This window comes from Pecten maximus, chromosome 15, assembly GCF_902652985.1.
Source record: "Pecten maximus chromosome 15, xPecMax1.1, whole genome shotgun sequence".
NCBI classification, from domain to species: Eukaryota; Metazoa; Mollusca; class Bivalvia; order Pectinida; family Pectinidae; genus Pecten; species Pecten maximus.
Window position 1 is genome coordinate 22103164 of NC_047029.1, and position 19558 is coordinate 22122721.

The 19558-nt window shown below is 37.1% G+C and overlaps 1 protein-coding gene across 2 annotated transcripts; it reads left to right on the top strand.

Annotated features, from left to right (window-relative positions):
- The first annotated feature begins 9315 nt into the window (after nucleotides 1–9315).
- LOC117343462 (probable transcriptional regulatory protein HRM2_04000) lies at nucleotides 9316–19204 on the top strand. Of its 2 annotated transcripts, none has more exons than XM_033905818.1 (6): nucleotides 9316–9420; nucleotides 13976–14457; nucleotides 14922–15031; nucleotides 16327–16454; nucleotides 17768–17945; nucleotides 18953–19204. In XM_033905818.1, exons 2-6 carry the CDS (start codon nucleotides 14118–14120, stop codon nucleotides 19172–19174), a joined length of 978 nt encoding a protein of 325 aa, XP_033761709.1. In that variant the 5' UTR covers nucleotides 9316–9420; nucleotides 13976–14117; the 3' UTR covers nucleotides 19175–19204. The 2 variants fall into 2 exon arrangements, with proteins under 2 accessions (XP_033761709.1, XP_033761710.1); XM_033905819.1 differs by having other exon boundaries at nucleotides 9322–9377.
- Nucleotides 19205–19558: the final 354 nt, after the last annotated feature.

The following is a 19558-nucleotide window of genomic DNA, read 5'->3' on the forward strand; positions in this document are numbered from 1 at the left end:
ATCATATTACCAGGCCGCTCGGCGACGTGCGTAAGGCTGGTTTATTCTTAAATGACCTTGGTTGTTGATAGTTTGTTAACCAAACCAAACCAAACTTCTCTCGCATCCTTTAGAATTGTGACGTCTCCAGGTCGTTCCTGGTACATTTGGGATCTTATCTCTTCTCTTCTTTCTGAACAACTTTCTTCTGCCTAATGTCTCGCTTGACAATGCCTTACTTTTGGCCTTCAGTTGAGCGTTCGCCGCTGTAAGGAAGGCTTTGGGTTCTGTCCCCTAGCCGAGACATACCAGAGTCTTTAAAATGGTAGTTGCTACACCTGCTTAGCGCTCAGCACATTGGGAGTGAGACGACTGGTTCGCCCGTTGTCAGTATAATGTGACCGGGTGGGGTGTGTTGCTGGATATTTCCGGTAGTATGCTTCAGTGACGTAGCACTTTAAATCGGCAAAAACTCCGGCCTATCTCAAGGAGACTTAAAAAGAACATACCACAGTCTACCAAAACACACATACGCACTCACCACACGCATGCATATCGCACGCACGGGAGGCCGTCCTTAAATGACCTTAGCCATTAATAGGACGTTCCTTACTAGTTTACAAAATTGAATCGATATACGTATCTAAAAACAAGAATTGAAGTGGATGTGTCGCTTGCTCAAAAAGTTGTGAAAGTTGTGTGATTTTCAACAAGAGTTAGTGTATGGAAAAATTATCTTTTGATAGTAACATATTTCTATTTTTAGTAACAGTGAAATTGACTTTTGACATTTGAACCTGAAAGGAAATCCCAAGCCAGAACTTGTGATAAGGAAAATATGTATAAAGCCCGAGCCCGACATAAGCGAACTTGCGTTTTCGCAGTAAACCTCTCTTCGGCCGACACCAACGCAGTGATAACTATATGTCAAAAATCAAATGACGATTATGGAATATATAGCAGGAAATGTATGTAAGCAAATTAACGCCAAAATTTGAAATTATATAAACAAAATGTTTATAAACCAGATACGTCGGAGTAACTGGCTTGCCCGGATCTGGACACGTATGCATAAAAGTTTTCAAACGGTTAAGCATATGCTCAAGTCAATACATTCTGCTGATCGTATTGATTTTTTTAACCTGGCATATTGCTTATCTCGTTAAGTGGCTTGCATGATTTTTCTTAACGCTTAAGAATATTCTTAAACTTAAACAACCCACTCACATGTCTTAAATCGTTTAGCAAGAGACTTGCTTTTGCAAAATGGCTGCCGCAAATGGACAGAATAATGCACCTCAGTAGATTACAAGAACTTTGAGACGAGAAAGGCGAGAAACCGAGACAGGTTTGACCCCCTTCAAAATTTTGACAGTCTTGAACTTTATCAGATTTAGGTTTGATAGGATAGGAATCATTTTCATTAGTGATATTCTAAAAGATCACATTGCCCCTACCAGGAGACTTAACACGAACATACCGCAGCCTCCCAAAACACACATACGCAATCACCACACGCATGCATGTCGCACACACGGGAGGCCGTCCTTAAATGACCTTAGCTGTTAATAGGACGTTAAACAAAATAAACCAAACCATGCCCCTACGACGGGAGGAAACCACAGTCTACCCCCACATTTGCAAGTCATGATCGCATTGCGATATTATGCTTCTTTGAAAATGCAGCTATGTAGTGGCGATACTTTTATGGTTGATCCAAAGAGCCACGATTGCATTGAATCATCAGGATGTTGTCAGAATATTTGTTACATTTCCTTTGACTGCTGGGGCAATCAGAAAAGGACCAAGCCGGTTGCCCGGTTTCCAGGGGTTGTTGGGAGCTGTTGGAGCAATAGACGGTACACACATACGCATTTTGCGTCCAAGCATCATCGAACCTGAATTTGTGAATAGGAACAACTTCCATTCAATAAATATACAGATTGTTGTTGATGCAAATTATCGCATTCTAGACTTAGTTGCAAGATGGACAGGGTAAGTACATGACGCAAGAAATCTCCGTGAAAGCCTAGCAGGGATATTTGAGGCAAGAATGTAACCGACAAAATGTCACTTGCTTAGGGATAGCGGTTTTCCATGTAAGAACTAGATATTGACACCATACTTTAACCCACAATCTGGACAACAGACACGATACAACAGGTAAATGGTCCTTACACTGTGTTTGATTTCGTTCAACCTTATTACAAGATTTTCTTTCAGTAGCGCGATTGTTATCAGTTTTCTCAAAAGGGGACTAACTCTATTTTGTATAATGACAGGGGCTCAAAACGGGGAAATTGTATGTACACAATGTTGTCATAGTCCAGCTCACATTCTCCTTAGTTTAAAAAATAGATAATAATAATAAAAAAAGAAATATCTTTGAAAAAGATAAACGGCATAGTTTTAATGTTGGTGGTTATAATGTAAAACTACTGGTGAAATAAATGTGTCATTTGAATAGATGCATCCACTTATTCAGCTTGCATTCAATTTAAAAGGGACATCACGGTAAAAACGTTCACTGAATGTACGCGTTTTGTTCCTTTCCAGTTATGTTTCTGTTCTGTCCCAATGTTCACAGTCAATCCCTATGTCCAGCTTGACCACTCGATTTAGTTGGGAATCCCCCTCATAATTTAGAGCGGAAATCATTTTTAAATCATTACATGACTATTTTGAAATCGTGGCAACACAAACAGACGATAGTTTACAAGGCGATATCTATATTCCGTCTGGGTTAGTTGGATAACGATATTATACAGTGGTTTAAATGTTAAATAATACGTTCTGTATATATTACGGCACACAAATTTATGTGTAAAAAAGTGTAAACACTGTTCATATAGTATAGTGACAGTAGCGATGTACTGGTACAGACTGTGTAAATATTACCGAGCTTGTGGAACTATTACCGAGTTTGTGTTAATATTACTGAGTTTGTGTAAATATTACCGAGATTGTCATGACCTACTATCAAACAATCAAGCAGAATACGAGCGGCGTCCGTATTACTGCTGTTTTCATGTTTGAACTGTTACAATCTATTGTACTGCTTCCCAAGTTTAATTCTAGATGTTAATAGGACGTTAAACAAAATAAACCAAACCAAATTAATTCTAGGATTGTGTTTGACCCATTTCCCTATTATTCTCTTCATTGCGGAAGCTGTTATCGTTTCCAACCGCAGTCGATTCACAATGGATGCAATTTTTGTTTCCATGTGTTTTAGTTTGTAGTGCGCATGCTTTTATCGTATATGTCACAAAATTTGCATATTCAGAGTGATAACCTTTTAATAATTGATAATTGATGTTTTTATGAACATACATCATCAAATTCGAATGGTTATTGTTCAGAAGGTTATTTTTTTAAAAGATGTACCCAATAATATGATAGAAAATACAAAATAAATATTGGTTTACCGTGAGGTCCCTTTAACTTTGTTTCGTTTTAAACTGTATATCTGCATTTTGCATTGACCGCTACATTGACCAATCACGTACGTACTTCATCTTGACAGAAACGCCACCTGTCGCGTCATATCCGGGGCCAAAACAAAATTAGACGGCTATGCCGAAAAAATATGTAGAGTGTCTGTCCTTATCATATTTAAATTTACAATTACATTATTTCCATCACCATGTTAAGTTGCAATAATTGTACATGCTCATATTACATGTAGTACACTGCAAAAGTTATTTATACATTACGTTAATTAATTTGATTGAAATGCGCTGCTTATTTCCAAATATATATTTGTTTGCAAATTTATTAAGCGTATAAATTAATAGACACACTTCTTTATCAATATAGCAAATAATATTGCTAAATAAACAAATTAATTAATTCAATAATGAAATGAAAAATCAGTAAAACAAGAACACGGGGTATATCGTTGCTACTCGCTTTTTGGATTCCGTCTACAGTAAAAGTTTATTTGATCATTTGTGTAATATTTATATTTCCACTCAATTCAGACTCAATGAACCTACCACAGTTAACTCGAGTCATTTTTCAATGAACTATATCAAGTCCGGCGTAGGAATACATTTGTCGAGCTTGGACTATATTTTTTTAATTCCTTTTCAAAAGTGATCATATTTATATGAAATGAATTCTTTTAAAACTAATATTTGTTTTAATTCGCTATTAAGTTCACGAAAGAAATCCTAAAAGTATTAACCATATGTAGACGCAGAGTGATGACGTACATTTCGGTAAGTTCTGTGGTAGACTTGCACAAGTCCCTATTTGTCAAAGACAAAATATTGTACAAAATATCAAAAAAATATAAATATAAGGATTGAATAAAGTTATGTTAGCAGTTCATAAAATTTGTCTCAAGACCTATTGAGGTTTATACCCTCATACACCTCAACATAACATTATTCAATCCTTAAATGAACACGATGACACAGATATAGTTTATCAAGAACTGACATTAGATTCAAACACTGGGCGTGTTGGTTTCTTTAAAAAAAAGTATGAAGGTGTCATCCCTTCTGCCATTAAAAAGAAGGCAAATCAATACTGGCAGACGACGGGAATATTCTGCTTAGTGTTCCTCATAGCACAAACAACCCCCATGCGAAACAGAAATCAAATCCCAATCGCCTTTTTAAACTTTTTAGAATCCTGCTACAAATCCAGAATCACTTTTTTTCTCCCTTGATAATGCCTCACTTTTGGCCTTTACATGTAGTTGAGCGTTCGCCACTGTGAGGAAGGCTTTGGGTTCTGTCCCCTGGCCGAGACATACCAGAGTCTTTAAAAAATGGTAGTTGCTACTCCTGCTTAGCGCTCTGCATATAAGGAGTGGGACGACTGGTTCGCCCTTTGTCAGTATAATGTGACCAGGTGGGGTGTGCTGTTGTGTCTTCGGCAGTATGCTTCAGTGAGATAGCACTATAAATCGGCAAAAGTTCCGGCCTATCACAAGGAGACTTAACACGAACATACTGCAGCCTCCCAAAACACACATACCCCACTCACCACACGCATACATGTCGCACGCACGGGAGGCCGTCCTTAACTTAGCTGTTAATAGGACGTTAAACTAAATAAACCAAACCAAACTATAGGCCTAGATACTGTTAGTCGTCTGTTTTGCCTTTGGCCACATCATAATGTAAGTATGTTAAATGGTTTTCGGGACTTATTGGAATTCAGTCATCATGTTAGCGTGAATATACCTGTCATCACAGCCTGTCTCCTGTGGTCAGAGAGCTCTGATTTACCCTTCATATGAAGATTGAACCACTTTTTCTCCATTTCTTCCACCGAACGCCTGACACATGACGAGGCGTTTAATTATTTCGTCTGTGATTTTTCGCCATGTCTCCTTCCTCTGGGTAGTTTCCCCGGCCCCAAACTTTGCCCGTAGTACATCTTTGTTCTCCACAAGTTGTCAAATAGAGGCACTCGTCCGCACTCCAGTTTGGCTTTCTCTTTGTGTTTGGTGTCTCCCGTGTGTCTGTAGTTATTTTCAATAACTGGCCAAGCAGACGACCGGGCAGGTGTTGTTCCACGTGCTACATAAATATAAAATACGGGAATCGGGATATCACGCCTTTGGCAACGAGCCATTTAAGAAAGTTTCAATATCGTTTACAAAACTTCATGCAACGGAAATAAAGCAACTTGTTCAACAAAGCGGATTGAAAATTTAATTTCCTAAGTTAAGTATAAACTTAGGAAAATACTTTTTTATGCATACGAGCACTGGACTCTAATATTTATACTGAAGCATACTGCCGAAGACATACCAATTTTTTCAAGACTGTGGTATGTCTTGGCCAGGAGACAAACCAAAAGCCTTCCTCACAGGGGCGAGCGCTCAACTGACGGCCAAAAGTGTGGCACTGTTAAGCGAAACAATAGGAAGAAGAAAGTTGTTAAGAAAGAAGAGAAACTATAATATCCCAAATTTAGTCGCCTCTTACGATCATGCAATTGCGGCAGTAAGTACAATTCTTACGCCATTAAATAGTCTACCAAATGAGTTTCATCAAAATCCGATCATTCCTTCAAAAGATATCATGCGGAAAGCGGATCATAACCGTCTCATTAAATATGCGTGGCATATGCCGAAAATCGAACTTGAGGGAGTGATTTAAGTAATAAGTCTACCAAGCAAGTTTCATAAAAAACCTCTTTTTCTTCAAAATGATATCGTGCGGAAAGCTAAACCAGATCACAGCCGCCTCATTAAATATGCACTGAATATGCCGATAATCGAACATGAGCAAGGGATTTAGGTTAAAAGTCGACAAAGCAAATTTCATCAGAATCCGATCATTCCTCCAAAAGATGTGTGGAAAGCGAATCCGGATGGACGGACGGAACCTGTTTGTATATCCCCCGCAAACGTCGTTGGGCGGGGATATTAAACTATTGAACATGATTCACTGAAAAGTAAACCCCACTAAACACTAGACGGTGAGTGTCGACAAGTTTTATTATGAAAACTGGAGAAATGTATCGGCCTTCATATTTGAAGCGACATCAAACGTGTGATCATTGATCATTACGATTACGATCATCAAAGAATTATCTGCAGATTTTACGAAAAGTAAAACACGTTTGATGTTTACTGTAGGTTAAACAATTTACTTCATCCACAAGATACACTTCGTCAACATATGTGGAACCATCATTTCAGTGACCGAACATCCAAATTAATTATTTGATGATTGTTGTTTGATTTAGATTCAAGTTAAACTTATACTCAAGCCACTCCTCCACAAAGAACAACAATAAAGATTGTTCGTGTCAGTCATCTAAGAATTGTATATCAAACCAGGAAACAAACATTAACAGAGGTAAATCTAGACCATTTTTACTACCAAAAGTGTAGGTAGTATTCCCCACTGATGGTGTTTCCCCTATGAATAAAAATCAATTCACCGATCAAGAAAAAAATCCCATAAAACAGGAAAAAATCTCAAAAACGGGGAAAATCCCCTAAATTTAGAGGAAATATGTAAAAAGTATGGCAAAGATTAGCTGTAAAATTGTTAAGTTTAAAGAATAATTCAAGAGACTGGGGTCCCTTTAATCCCCTAAATTTCATAACGGGTAGTAGTTCCTAAATCCTAAATTAACCCTTGATCAAGTTTCAAATGGGAATGATCAACAGACTACGCCTTTACTAGTCTGATCACCCTAGACACCGCTTATTAGCAAGAAAATTACATCATACAATCGTCATCACTGAAATCAAGATTGTCGTTCGGACAATCACTAAAATAAAACGCGCTAAAATTAAGATTTGACTTTTTATGTTAATACACTAAATTTTACCCTCGCTAACATACACAAATACATGGTAATCCGACACATTATAAAGAATAATGAAATTAGTTAAATAATTTACATTCAAACAAAGTTTTTTTGTAATTCAAAGCCGAACTTCCAAGAAGGAAATATTCAAATCTAGCAAGGTAAAATATAGAATTCTAATATCGGTAGTATTTAAGGTTGTATTCATTATAAAATCATTGTTTCTACACTTACAGACTCTGTGGAGTAATATAGGACTGGTGTATATTGTGAATGTTTTATATGGTAGTCGAGAAGGGCAGTAGCCAAGTAGTCCAATGAACTTATCACACTCATCAATGTTTATAACGAATGCAGGAGGGTGGACAATTAGTTCGTGTAACATTGAATTACAATGAGCTGCAATCTCATGTCGTTCATGGCCAATATTTGGATTCTGACAGGATTTCCCTATTGACCTTATGGTGTTAAAGGGTCGTTACGAATTTATAATTAAATGATAGAATTCAATACAATAGAATCAAATGACTTGGCATTATAAGTAAAATACAGAATCGATATTGCCAATACAAGTCTCTGTCCAATGTATGATACCTTAGAACTACATAATTATTAGCAACATGCGTTCATTTAGTAAAAAAAAAAGAACAAATCAAAACATCCTGTATGAATTAGGGTCATGATATATTGTAAGCATTGCCCTGCAGGTAGGGCGTAAGAATTGTACGTGCTGCCCCCATTGCATGATAGTACATGTAACAGGCGACTAAATTTGGGGTCTTATCTTTTCTCTTCTTTCTTAACAACTTTCTTAATGACCTTAGCTGTTAATAGGACGTTAAACAAAATAAACCAAACAAAACCAATCTTCCTAATGTCTCCCTTGACAATGCCTCACTTTTGGTCTTCAATCGAGCGTTCGCCCCTATGAGGAACGCTTTGGGTTCTGTCCCCTGCCCGAGACATACCAGAGTCATTAAAAATGGTAGTTGTTACTCCTGCTTAGCGCTCAGCACACTGGGAGTGAGACGACTGGTTCGCCCGTTATCAGTATATTGTGAACGGGTGGGGTGTATTGCTGGATATTTCCGGTAGTATGCTTCAGTGAGGTAGCACTTTAAATCGGCAAAAACTCCGGCCTATCTCAAGGAGACTTAACAAGAACATACCACAGTCTACCAAAACACACATATGCACTCACCACACGCATGCATATCGTACGCACGGGAGGCCGTCCTTAAATGACCTTAGCTGTTAATAGGACGTTTAAAAAATAAACCAAATCAAACGGCTACATTGACCAATGACATATTTCATCTTGGCCAGCAACGCCACCCGTGGCGTCATTTCCGGGGACAAAAGAATAGTATACGGCTATGCCGAAAAAGGCGGGAACTTCGGATTTTTGGGTTTCCTCGCCCACTGTTAATATCGGGGATACTGCTGTCTTTTTATCATGATCACCCGTGTGCTCTTTTGTCATTAAACATGTATAAACATCATTTCTCACGTTGCAAAAATTTCTAACTTGAATTTGATACAAATTTCACTTCAAATTCGATTGAGGGATGGAATCACTAAGAACAAGAAATATATTTGAAAAAAGATAAACGGCATAGTTTTAATGCTGGCAGAGACCTATATACTAATAGGTCTCTGATGCTGGTAGTAATAATGTAAAACTGATGGTGAAAGAAATTAACGAACTAAAGCGTTTTAGCACGAATAACAAAATTATATCAGTTTGAATCATTTTTGGTAATAATAAGACTGCATTCGAATCAAGAATATGATTTAATTAATGTATCTTTTAAAAAGGTTATCTACTTAATACTTATTCAGCTTGCATTCCATCTTATCTTTGCATTTACAGCTACATTGACCAATCACATACTTCATCTTGACCAGCAACGCCACCTGTGGCGTCATATCCGGGATCAAAAGAAAATTATACCGCTATGCCGAATAACATATTTAGTTGTATGAGTCTTGTAGATTCCTTGCTTTAGGCCTACCCTTATCCAAGGAAGATAACTCTCATTTCATTGTAACGATTTCCGGTCGGCTTGGAGAAAATGTCAACACGTTTTTTGGAAGGACAAAAAGTCACGGTATTCAATTTCAGAGCTTAAATTAGCGTTTGGACATGAAATGGTAAATGCTGACTGTAAAATAAAGTTAATTAGATTTTATAAGTTGCTTCCAACAACTGGTAGAAGATCCTATTTCAGTGTAATATTTCATATTTATCGGATGTGTGTTAAACCGTTGATCAGTTGATTTTGTAGCATTACCAATTTATCATTAATTGATTGGTTTCAATTGATTGATTAGTCATTACAATATCAAGGACGGTCTTATTACCTACAAGGCTATCCAGAATTAATGCATAACTAAATCTACTGAAATTATTCCAATGGCATCTATTTAAGTAAATTAGTTATTATCTGTCTCAGCAAATATTTTTAAAATGTTTTTAAACTTTTGTAAAATTTGAAATCCATGATAGGAAACTAATCTGTTATCAAAATACTAATAAAGTCTATTCTTCTCTTCGATTTCTCTGTCATAATGTTCAGCTGCTGTGGCCCAGACAGGTTTTAAACACATGGAATAAGGATATATATGCAGATTGAAAGATAAGATTTGTTTCTGTTATCCCCATGGTAGATCAATATGGTTTATTTTGTAGCCCTCAATCCCAGTGCATCAATGACAGGGATTAAGAACCAGGCCGCGGGTTGAAATATGGTTTTTATATCGGTTATATCAGTCGTTGGCCTTTTAAAACAGTCGTTGGCCTTTTAAAAGCTACAATGTATAGCTTCTGGACTTCGTTGATATTGTTTCTCGACATTCCGATGGAGCTCATTGATTTCTTTTCTTAAAAATTTGTTAAACTTTGACTTTATATTATATATATTAATATATATATCCCGCACATCATAAGTGTCTAAAATTGTTTCCTTAAAATTTTGTGCACTTCATACTTTGTTTACACTATGGTAGCAGTGTACAGTAAAAATGCCCAATTCTGAAAAATATGGCACATGTTTTAGATATGTAAACATTGCCAGTTAACCCTACATATAACCTATAATAAAGTATACATATTTGTAATCTGTACAACATTTGCAATTTTGATACAGCTCTGATGGATAAGTAAACTGATATTTTCTGTGATTTTTAGAGCTGTGAATGTAGCGGAACTGGACCGGGTCGATCATCGGCGACCAGGTAGCTCAATCGGTAGAGCATCCGGCTAGTGTTCGGAGGTCCAAGGTTTGAACCCCGGTCTGGCCGTGCATTTTCCCACTCCTATTACATTTGGTGCCTGTGACCAAACCTTGTTTCAAGTGAGGTGAATATACTTGACAAGGGGATACCCGAACCTGGGTATGTCTTCGGGGTCGAAGACTTAAAAAAAGGGAGGGAAGAGTGTAGCGGAACTGGACCGGGTCGATCATCGGCGACCAGGTAGCTCAATCGGTAGAGCATTTGGCTAGTGTTCGGAGGTCCCGGGTTCGAACCCCGGTCTGGCCGTGCATTTTCCCACTCCTATTACATGAATACCATGGTAACAGCTTAAAAAATTCTCAGAAATTGCAAAATATTATGATATTTGACCCAAAATGACACAATTCTCTACACAATTTTTTTTCTGAAACCTATTTAAAGTTAAATATCTCTATCCCAAAAACAGAATTAATCTTGTTTGGACATATGTTGTAAATTAAGTTTTTCCGCTATCTTACCTTTTCTGTGCGCTTCCATTTTTCGCTGTAGGCAAAACTAAATTTCCTGTGTAAACACACTTTCGGAAAATCCGGATATTTAAAATGCGGAACCAATTTATTAATTTTTGTTTTAACAAATGTGAAGCCTGTATGTACTACTTCATACTGAATATATCAATTATAGTGTACATTTATTTTTTTCATTTTTAGCTCACCTGGCCCGAAGGGCCGGTGAGCTTATGCCATGGTGCAGCGTCCGTCGTCCGTCAACTTTTTCTTTAAATTGCTACTAGTCTTAAAGTATTGAATGGATTTTCACAAAATTTGGTCAGGAACATCCTTGGGGGAAGGGGGACAGAGTTTGTTTAAATTTTTACTCTGAACCCCCAGGGGCCTGAGGGGCGGGGCCAAATAGGGGAAATAGGGTTACTCCTTTAAATCGCTACTAGTCATAAAGTTATGAATGAATTTGAACCAAATTTGGTCAGGAACATCCTTGGCAGAAGGTGAACAGAGTTTGTATAAATTTTTACTCTGAACCCCCAGGGGCCTGAGGGGCGGGGCCAAATAGGGGAAATAGGGTTACTCCTTTAAATCGCTACTAGTCATAAAGTTATGAATGAATTTGAACCAAATTTGATCAGGAACATCCTTGGCAGAAGGGGAACAGAGTTTTTATACATTTTTACTCTGAACCCCCAGGGGCCTGAGGGGCGGGGGCCAAATAGGGGAAATATGGTTACTCCTTTAAATCGCTACTAGTCATAAAGTTATGAATGAATTTGAACCAAATTTGGTCAGGAACATCCTTGGCAGAAGGGGAACAGAGTTTGTATAAATTTTTACTCTGAACCCCCAGGGGCCTGAGGGGCGGGGCCAAATAGGGGAAATAGGGTTACTCCTTTAAATCGCTACTAGTCATAAAGTTATGAATGAATTTGAACCAAATTTGGTCAGTAACATCCTTGGCAGAAAGGGAACAGAGTTTTTATAAATTTGTACTCTGAACCCCTAGGGGCCTGAGGGGCGGGGCCAAATAGGGGAAATAGGGTTACTCCTTTAAATCGCTACTAGTCATAAAGTTATTAATGAATTTGAACCAAATTTGGTCAGGAACATCCTTGGGGGAAGAGGAATAGAGTTTGTTTAAATCTTTATTCTCAACCCCCAGGGGCCTGAGGGGCGGGGCCAAATAGGGGAAATAGGGTTACTCCTTTAAATCGCTACTAGTCCTAAAGTATTGAATAGCTTTTCACCAAATTTGGTCAGGAACATCCTTGAGGGGAGGGGGAACAGAGTTTATATGAATTTTTACTCTGTACCCCTAGGGGCCTAAGGGGCGGGGCCAAGTAGGGGAAATAGAGATTAGTCTTTTAATAGCTACTAGTCATAAAGTTTTAAATGGATTTTAACCAAATATGGTCAGGAATATTCATTGGAGAAGGGGATCCGAGTTGGTATAAATTTTTACTCTGAATCCCCAGGGGACTGAGGAGTGGGGTCCGATAGGGAAAATAGGGGTTAATCCTTTAAATCGCTATTAATTATTAAGTTACGAATGGATTTTAACTAAATTTGGTCAGGAACATCCAGAGAGGAAGGGGGGAAAGAGTTTGTATAAATATTGAGGGGCCTGAGGGGCGGGGCCAAATAGGGGAAATAGAGATTAGTCTTTAAATTGCTATTTGCCATAAAGTTTTAAATGGATTTTAACCAAATTTGGTCAAGAACATCCTTGGGAGAAGGGGAACCGAGTTTGGATAAATTTTTACTCTGTACCCTCAGGGGCCTGAGGGGCGGGGCCAAATAGGGAAATAGGGGTTTATCCTTTAAATCGCTATTTTTCATAAAGTTATGAATGGATTTGAACCAAATTTGGTCTGGAATCCTTAGGGGAAGGGGGAAAGAGAGTTTATATAAATATTGACTCTGACCCCCAAGGGGCCTGAAGGGAGGGGCCAAATAGGGGAAATAGAGATTTGAGTTTTAAATGGATTTGAACCCAATTTGGTCAGAAACATCCGTGGTGATGGGGGAACAGATTTTGCATAAATGGTTACTGTGACCCTCAATCCCATAACTATGTATAGTATCGCTGGGCATTAAGGGATAAACACAATTCTTATGTAAAAATAGGCCAAAGGGTTTTCCCCACCCTAAGGGACTTAGTTTCTTTAAACACCATTATGGTGTAAAAATAATCCATCTTAGTTTCTTTAAACACCATTATGGTGTAAAAATAATCCATATGGTCTTTCAGAGAGTACATTTTTGTATATGTATTAACAAATTGAACATGAACATTATTTTGACATTTGGTCAAATCCAACCAGGTGAGCGATACAGGCCCCATGGGCCTCTTGTTTATGCATATCATAATACAGGAGTTATTTGCTTAACAAAAAAATTGCCCATGGCCAGGCTGTCTTACTGTAGTGTTCTACCTATATACAGTTCCTGTATTGCTTAATTCATGAAGTAGCAACTCGGGTTGAACTTCCTGTCATGATCTTTCAAATGTCGGTTCAAAGCTGATTTAAACTCATTCAATGTGCCTGCGTTTACAACTCTGTCTGCCAAGCTATTCCAGTCATCTATAATTATAACCCAACATCTTCGTGTCAAACATGATATATTGTGCTTACTGCACAGTTCTGAAATGAACCTGTAAATTACATCCTTTGTATACCTAATACTAACTTTTCTATTAGTAACACTGATTCAATGGCTTACCATTTTCACCGCTGCATTAATTAATTATTTTTGAATCATTGTGACAAATTTTGACAGTCACAGTTTTCAAATCCAAACTGGTTTTGGATTTTGTATTAAAATTGTATGTACATGTATCTAATACTCATGTATTAGGAAATGGAAAAGTTACATCGTTAATTATTTCCCAGTCATTCTGAAAAAATGTCTTAATTTATAATCAATAGTATTTGTTCTGACCACAACAATTTTATTTTCAGAGGGAGTGAAGCAGGAGGTTCTCATGAATGAAGAAACTGACTTTGAAGGAGATGCCTATACAACCTGCCTAAAAGTGCCTATATAGTATAATGTTCGGTACTGGAAATATAAAATCATAATTGTTTTCTCCAATGAACAATAATGTATGGAGTAATGAACAGATATTCCTACTTGTGTAGGAGACATATTTATACCTTTATTCAAAAGAATGGTTTATCATCATGTTACCACCAAAATGTAAGCCGTTTGTTAGGGTCATGTGTATTGGACAAAGGAAACACCTGCAGTGGAACCAATATGGGACTGTATCGATGGCCATGGCCATGTCATCAGTGTTCTGTAGCAAGGATACATACAACTGCCAACTGTACGGCCGGACACAACCGCTGGTCAAATATCAAACACATTAAAGGACGATCAGACCACAAACGAGCGTTACTGTATTCCAATCACATTAAAATTATAACAGGAGTTTGCAATAGTGAGTACATGCATTAACACAAAGCTAGGTCTACTTAAAGTGAAATTTCAATAGATTATTTTCAATTCTTTTCTTTAACGGAGGATGTAACATGTAACTTTTCTGTTCTATGTACATGTGCAATCATTTCCTGTTGGAATTTCTCTTCATTGTATTTCTCTGCAAGAGGTCGACTGACAGCAGTTCACCATTATTTATTGATACTGTAAGATATGTGTATTGTACAGATATGCAAACCTCTTAGAGATTGCAGCACATCTGGTCCTAAGGAAATATGCTTATAGTGACTTCTTGCAACAATTTAGCTTTGATAAAATACTGACGTATCATGAAACTTTCCTATTGGGTTCCCGGAATGAAGCTTGACGATATTTGTGAACAGAAACGATGTACAAATGTACCCTGACTCGTATATATTTCTCTGCCAGTGTCATTTCTTTATTTGTCATTTACCTTTTTTTCAGATACAAAAGAAAAGAATCCAAAATACAATCCAGAACTGGCCCGATGTTTGACAGCTGCTAAAGCGGCTGGTGTTCCAACAGATTTGCTGAATAGATTAATGGACAAATTAGTAAGTACATGTTTATAATGTGGCAGGTTTTAGTGAATGTAACAGTGTTTAAATGGTAGGGGTACTATACAGTGAAAACAAGAGGCCCAATGGGCCTGTATTACTCACCTGGCTTTCCAGCAACTTCGAAGTTGATCTAGGTCACTTCTACAGATACTAAGCACTGATTACCACTTTATTCAAATATCAGATTAATCTAGAATTATTTATTTTAATAAATTTTCTAGTTCTTCATTCCACCCTATTATTGGCCTAATATCAGGTCTCTTGGCTATCTAGAAATAATTGTTTTAAGATTTAAACCTATTTGACCCATGTGACCTTAAATGTAGGTCAAGATCATTCATTTGAAAAAAAACTTTGTAGCCCTTCACCCCAGCATGCTACAGGCTTAATATCAAGTCTCTGGGCCTCTTGGTTTGTTAAAAGGAAAAAGTTGATGCCGGACATATGACAGAAGCCGCACCAGGGCATAAGCTCAATAGCCCTTCGGGCAGGTGAGCTAATGGAAGTGAAGTATGAGGAGAAGTGGCCTGGCGGCTAGCTTAACTCGGGAATTTGACCTTATCTCATATAAGTAATTGTATATATATTCTGTATTTATCATCAGGATTACTAAGGAGTATTGCACTAAAATTTATTGGATGGACCATACTGCTAGTGTGAATAGTCAAACTTCATATTATTACAAAAAAATGACATTTACTCATGGCATGATCTGCTTTCAGCATGCCTGCATGGCGTCAAATTTTACTTTCCATCAATTACTGCATAAATGAGAGACCCAAGGTCATGCAAAATGGCAAATAGCATGTTAAGAAAGAAAGGCTACCAAGTTTTTTTCAGTTAAAATTCCTTAGCATTATGCAGTGGACAAATGCGCTAATATCTTCAAATATATTCTTTTGAATAATAAACCTGTTGCATATATGTATGAAGTTGTATAAATTTGATCCTGATCAATGACAAAAGCTACATGAATTAAATATTCCAAAGAATTAACTTCTCTTTCCATTTGCTGTAGAAGAGATATCTGTGGGATCTCAGTAGAATATTTGGTAGGGGATCTTGATGAAATCCCACTGTTCCCATTCCAATTTTCAGTGGGATTGGCATACTAACTGTTTTCATTTTTATATTGGAATTAATCACTAAAAAAATGAAGAAAAACAGCGCTCTACACCTTTCCTCTAAACAGATTTAAAAATTACCCTGGCTTTATGATTAAGTTTGATACCAGCTTTTAAAGTATTGAATAACATAGGCTGGCCAATAGCTTGCCGTTTAATTTTCAGAAACGTACCGACCTGAAGCCATACCTGTTAGAAGTGGAGGGTCCTGATGGGATCGGAATTCTGCTCCATTGTATGGTAATAGGAGAACATGAAACTAGCGAGATCCATGCACCTCTCAAGAAAAAAGGGTTTGTGTTAAACCAATATATTTGTAGTTTTCCATAGAGGATCACAAAGTATAGTTTAGTACAAAAACATGAGGTTAATTCTAGACATGATGTTGTATGGGTATTAAAAGGCAATCTTCACAAAACAAAATGTAACAAGGATGGATAGTATTGCAACAGCAATACAAAGTCCCCTGCCTGACCTAGGAGTGCACCTATTTATTTCCCTTTTTTTAACTACACGTTATACTGATCATGTATACCAAGTTTCGTTAAAATCGGAGTAGTACTTTAGGAGGAGTTGTCCGGACAAGCCTTAACCAATGAGAAGCTGGCGGCCATTTTGAAAAAAAAAAGTAGGATGCACAACTACATGTTATACTAATCATGTATACCAAGTTTAGTAGTACTTCAGAAGGAGTTGTCCGGACAACTATTGCGTGACAGAAAGACAGGTGGACGGACAGACAGACGGAGGGTAAACCTATAGTCCCCCAATTTTTCAGGGCAGGGGACTAATAATTGGTTAACTTAAAGTAACATAACGGAACAAAGTTAACTATTTATTTTACAACGATTGAATATTTTTTTAACAAAATGTAATCAATCGCTCTTGTCAGCCTTGACTGAAGAGGGCAAGGGTCTTGTTATGAGATGAAACTTGAGTGTATTCTAGGTGAACAGGGAGTGTGTTAACACTGTCTGCACCACCTAACTACCCCAAAAATTGTAAATGTAACACAAAAAGAGCTATTATACCATGCTTTTATTTTGCATTGTATATTATTGTATGTTATTCTGGATGTATAAATAGAGTATAGATAATTCTAGATCACCTGACAATAATATGGTGCCACGTTGGTGCTATGTCCATCAACATTGAATCAACACTGTATAATGCCTCAAATAACTTGCATTATATTGCTCTGCATCAATCATTTAGATTATTATAATTTTCTATCAGCTCTCGCGACCGGCTTCCCGTTAATATGTGTACATGAAAAACCTTTTAACTTTTCATAAAGATATAGGTAAGAGAAATATCGTAAAATAATCTCTGGAATGTAAAGATCACTGTTTAATTGTTGTCTGTTTATTTATCGTCAATGTAAATCATATGCAATCTCTGTGACAAATTTAATATTTATAGTTGAGATTGTATTCATATTGACAATAAATACAATCGGATGGTCTTTCAATGTCCTCCTGAGAGTACCTCGATATCAGTTAACTGCCCCTTGCCAGAATTTTTAGCGGTTGTGGTCAGAAGTCTAAATAAAGGTCACCAGTAATCAATAACTTATATATGATTAGTACTTATTACACCATTACAGATATAACATCGGCCGTAAAGTCAACGTGGCCTACAAGTTTGACCACAAAGGAGTGATCACAGTGCCACCTAGGAATCAGGAGGAGATAAATCTGGACGAGTACCTAGAGGTTGGTTTAGAGGCTGGGGCAGAAGATGTCACTCTGGAAACGGACGGGGATGGAAACCATTTTATACAGGTGAGATTGTTTACAAGTGTTTCCATGTACTCATCATGCACACAAATCGGCGATAGTCATTATCATCTAGTTTTCCTAATGTCTGTCTGCAACATCATACATAGGTATACTGTTCACACATCGAACATAATTAAACAGTGACAAATGTAGTTCTTATTGAGATAGTGTATTTATGTTGTGGTATATAAAGATGGTCATCACCCACATGAAATATTGATAAAATATCAAATTCCACACATAAAAACATTTTGACTTGTGTTACTTGTGTGACAATATCTTTCCATTGGTACTACATTTGAGGACACTTTGACCTTGACTGTGTTAGTGTGACTTTGACCTGCAAACGTTAACCTTGGACAGAGTATGCCAATCTTATGAGGTAGGGCTTTTATATTTGTGTTCCTTGCGACAAGGATTTTCCATTGGTAATGCATTTGCAGACCTGCTGACCTTGATCATGACCTTTGACCTACTTTTAGAAAATCAATTCCGAATTCTAACCCATTCGGCGAGCTATGTTGTCATCTGACAATTTTTGTATTGATGAGGGGGTGTACACTGTAGGTATACCTACAGTCTAATTGAAATCTAGATGGTCATTCTCACTACGTTATATGAACATCTAACAACATCCCATAAGGGGTCATGTTGGGGTGACCTTTTAGGTGTGTGTATTTCACTTACAGGGGAAATTATCAATTTGTTGATGTCATGGAAACAAACCATTTTGTCACAACATGCATCTGAACCAAACCATTTCGGCACAGCATGCATACAGTTATATGTTTTATTGGAAGAATGACCTGAATCAAATTGACAGATTATGCTAGCTGTGCACTCTGTCATGCTAATTCGGACATATAAAATTCACTTCTAAGATTCTGGAAGTAGTAATTTGATAAATTAATAAATAGATTGGTATATCTATGTAAGCCTCTACATGTACTAACTTTGCTTTTATGTGATATATATGTATAATGCACATGTTATTTTTACTTTTTTTTCAGTTTATTTGTCAGCCTAGTGAAATGAACATTGTAGTCGGTAAAATGGAGAAAATGGGTTTGAATGGAATACTGAGTCAAGAGGTGTACAGTCCAATTTATCCTGTGATGGTCACCCAGGAGAAAGGAGAGGCAATTCACTCCCTCTTCAACCAGATCATCTCAAAGCATGATTTTATTGAAGATGTGACGTATAACTTTGAAATTTTGGGTGAAAGTGAATAAAAGAATTACTTATGATATTTTTATAATAAATAATGCTGTTGTTATTTTTATCCCCTAAGTCTATTTGTATATAGATAAGTACATGTTCAATTATGTTTATGATTGAACATTTGTACATAAAAGTAAAGATTGATTATAAAGTTGTTTGAAAAGTATATGTATGGTGTTGCAGACAGACATAAGTAAAAATGAATGATAATGGCATAGTTACATGTACATGCTTCAATACATACAATGTATATGTAACTCTAAACAACGATCTATTAAAGTCTCAAGTGTTCAGGTATTATCATTAATAGAAATAACAACAAATAATTAGTCTATGTTTCCTTTTTAGGCTAAACGTAACGCAGTTGTCATCGCCCCTGGATTCTGTGTACACTT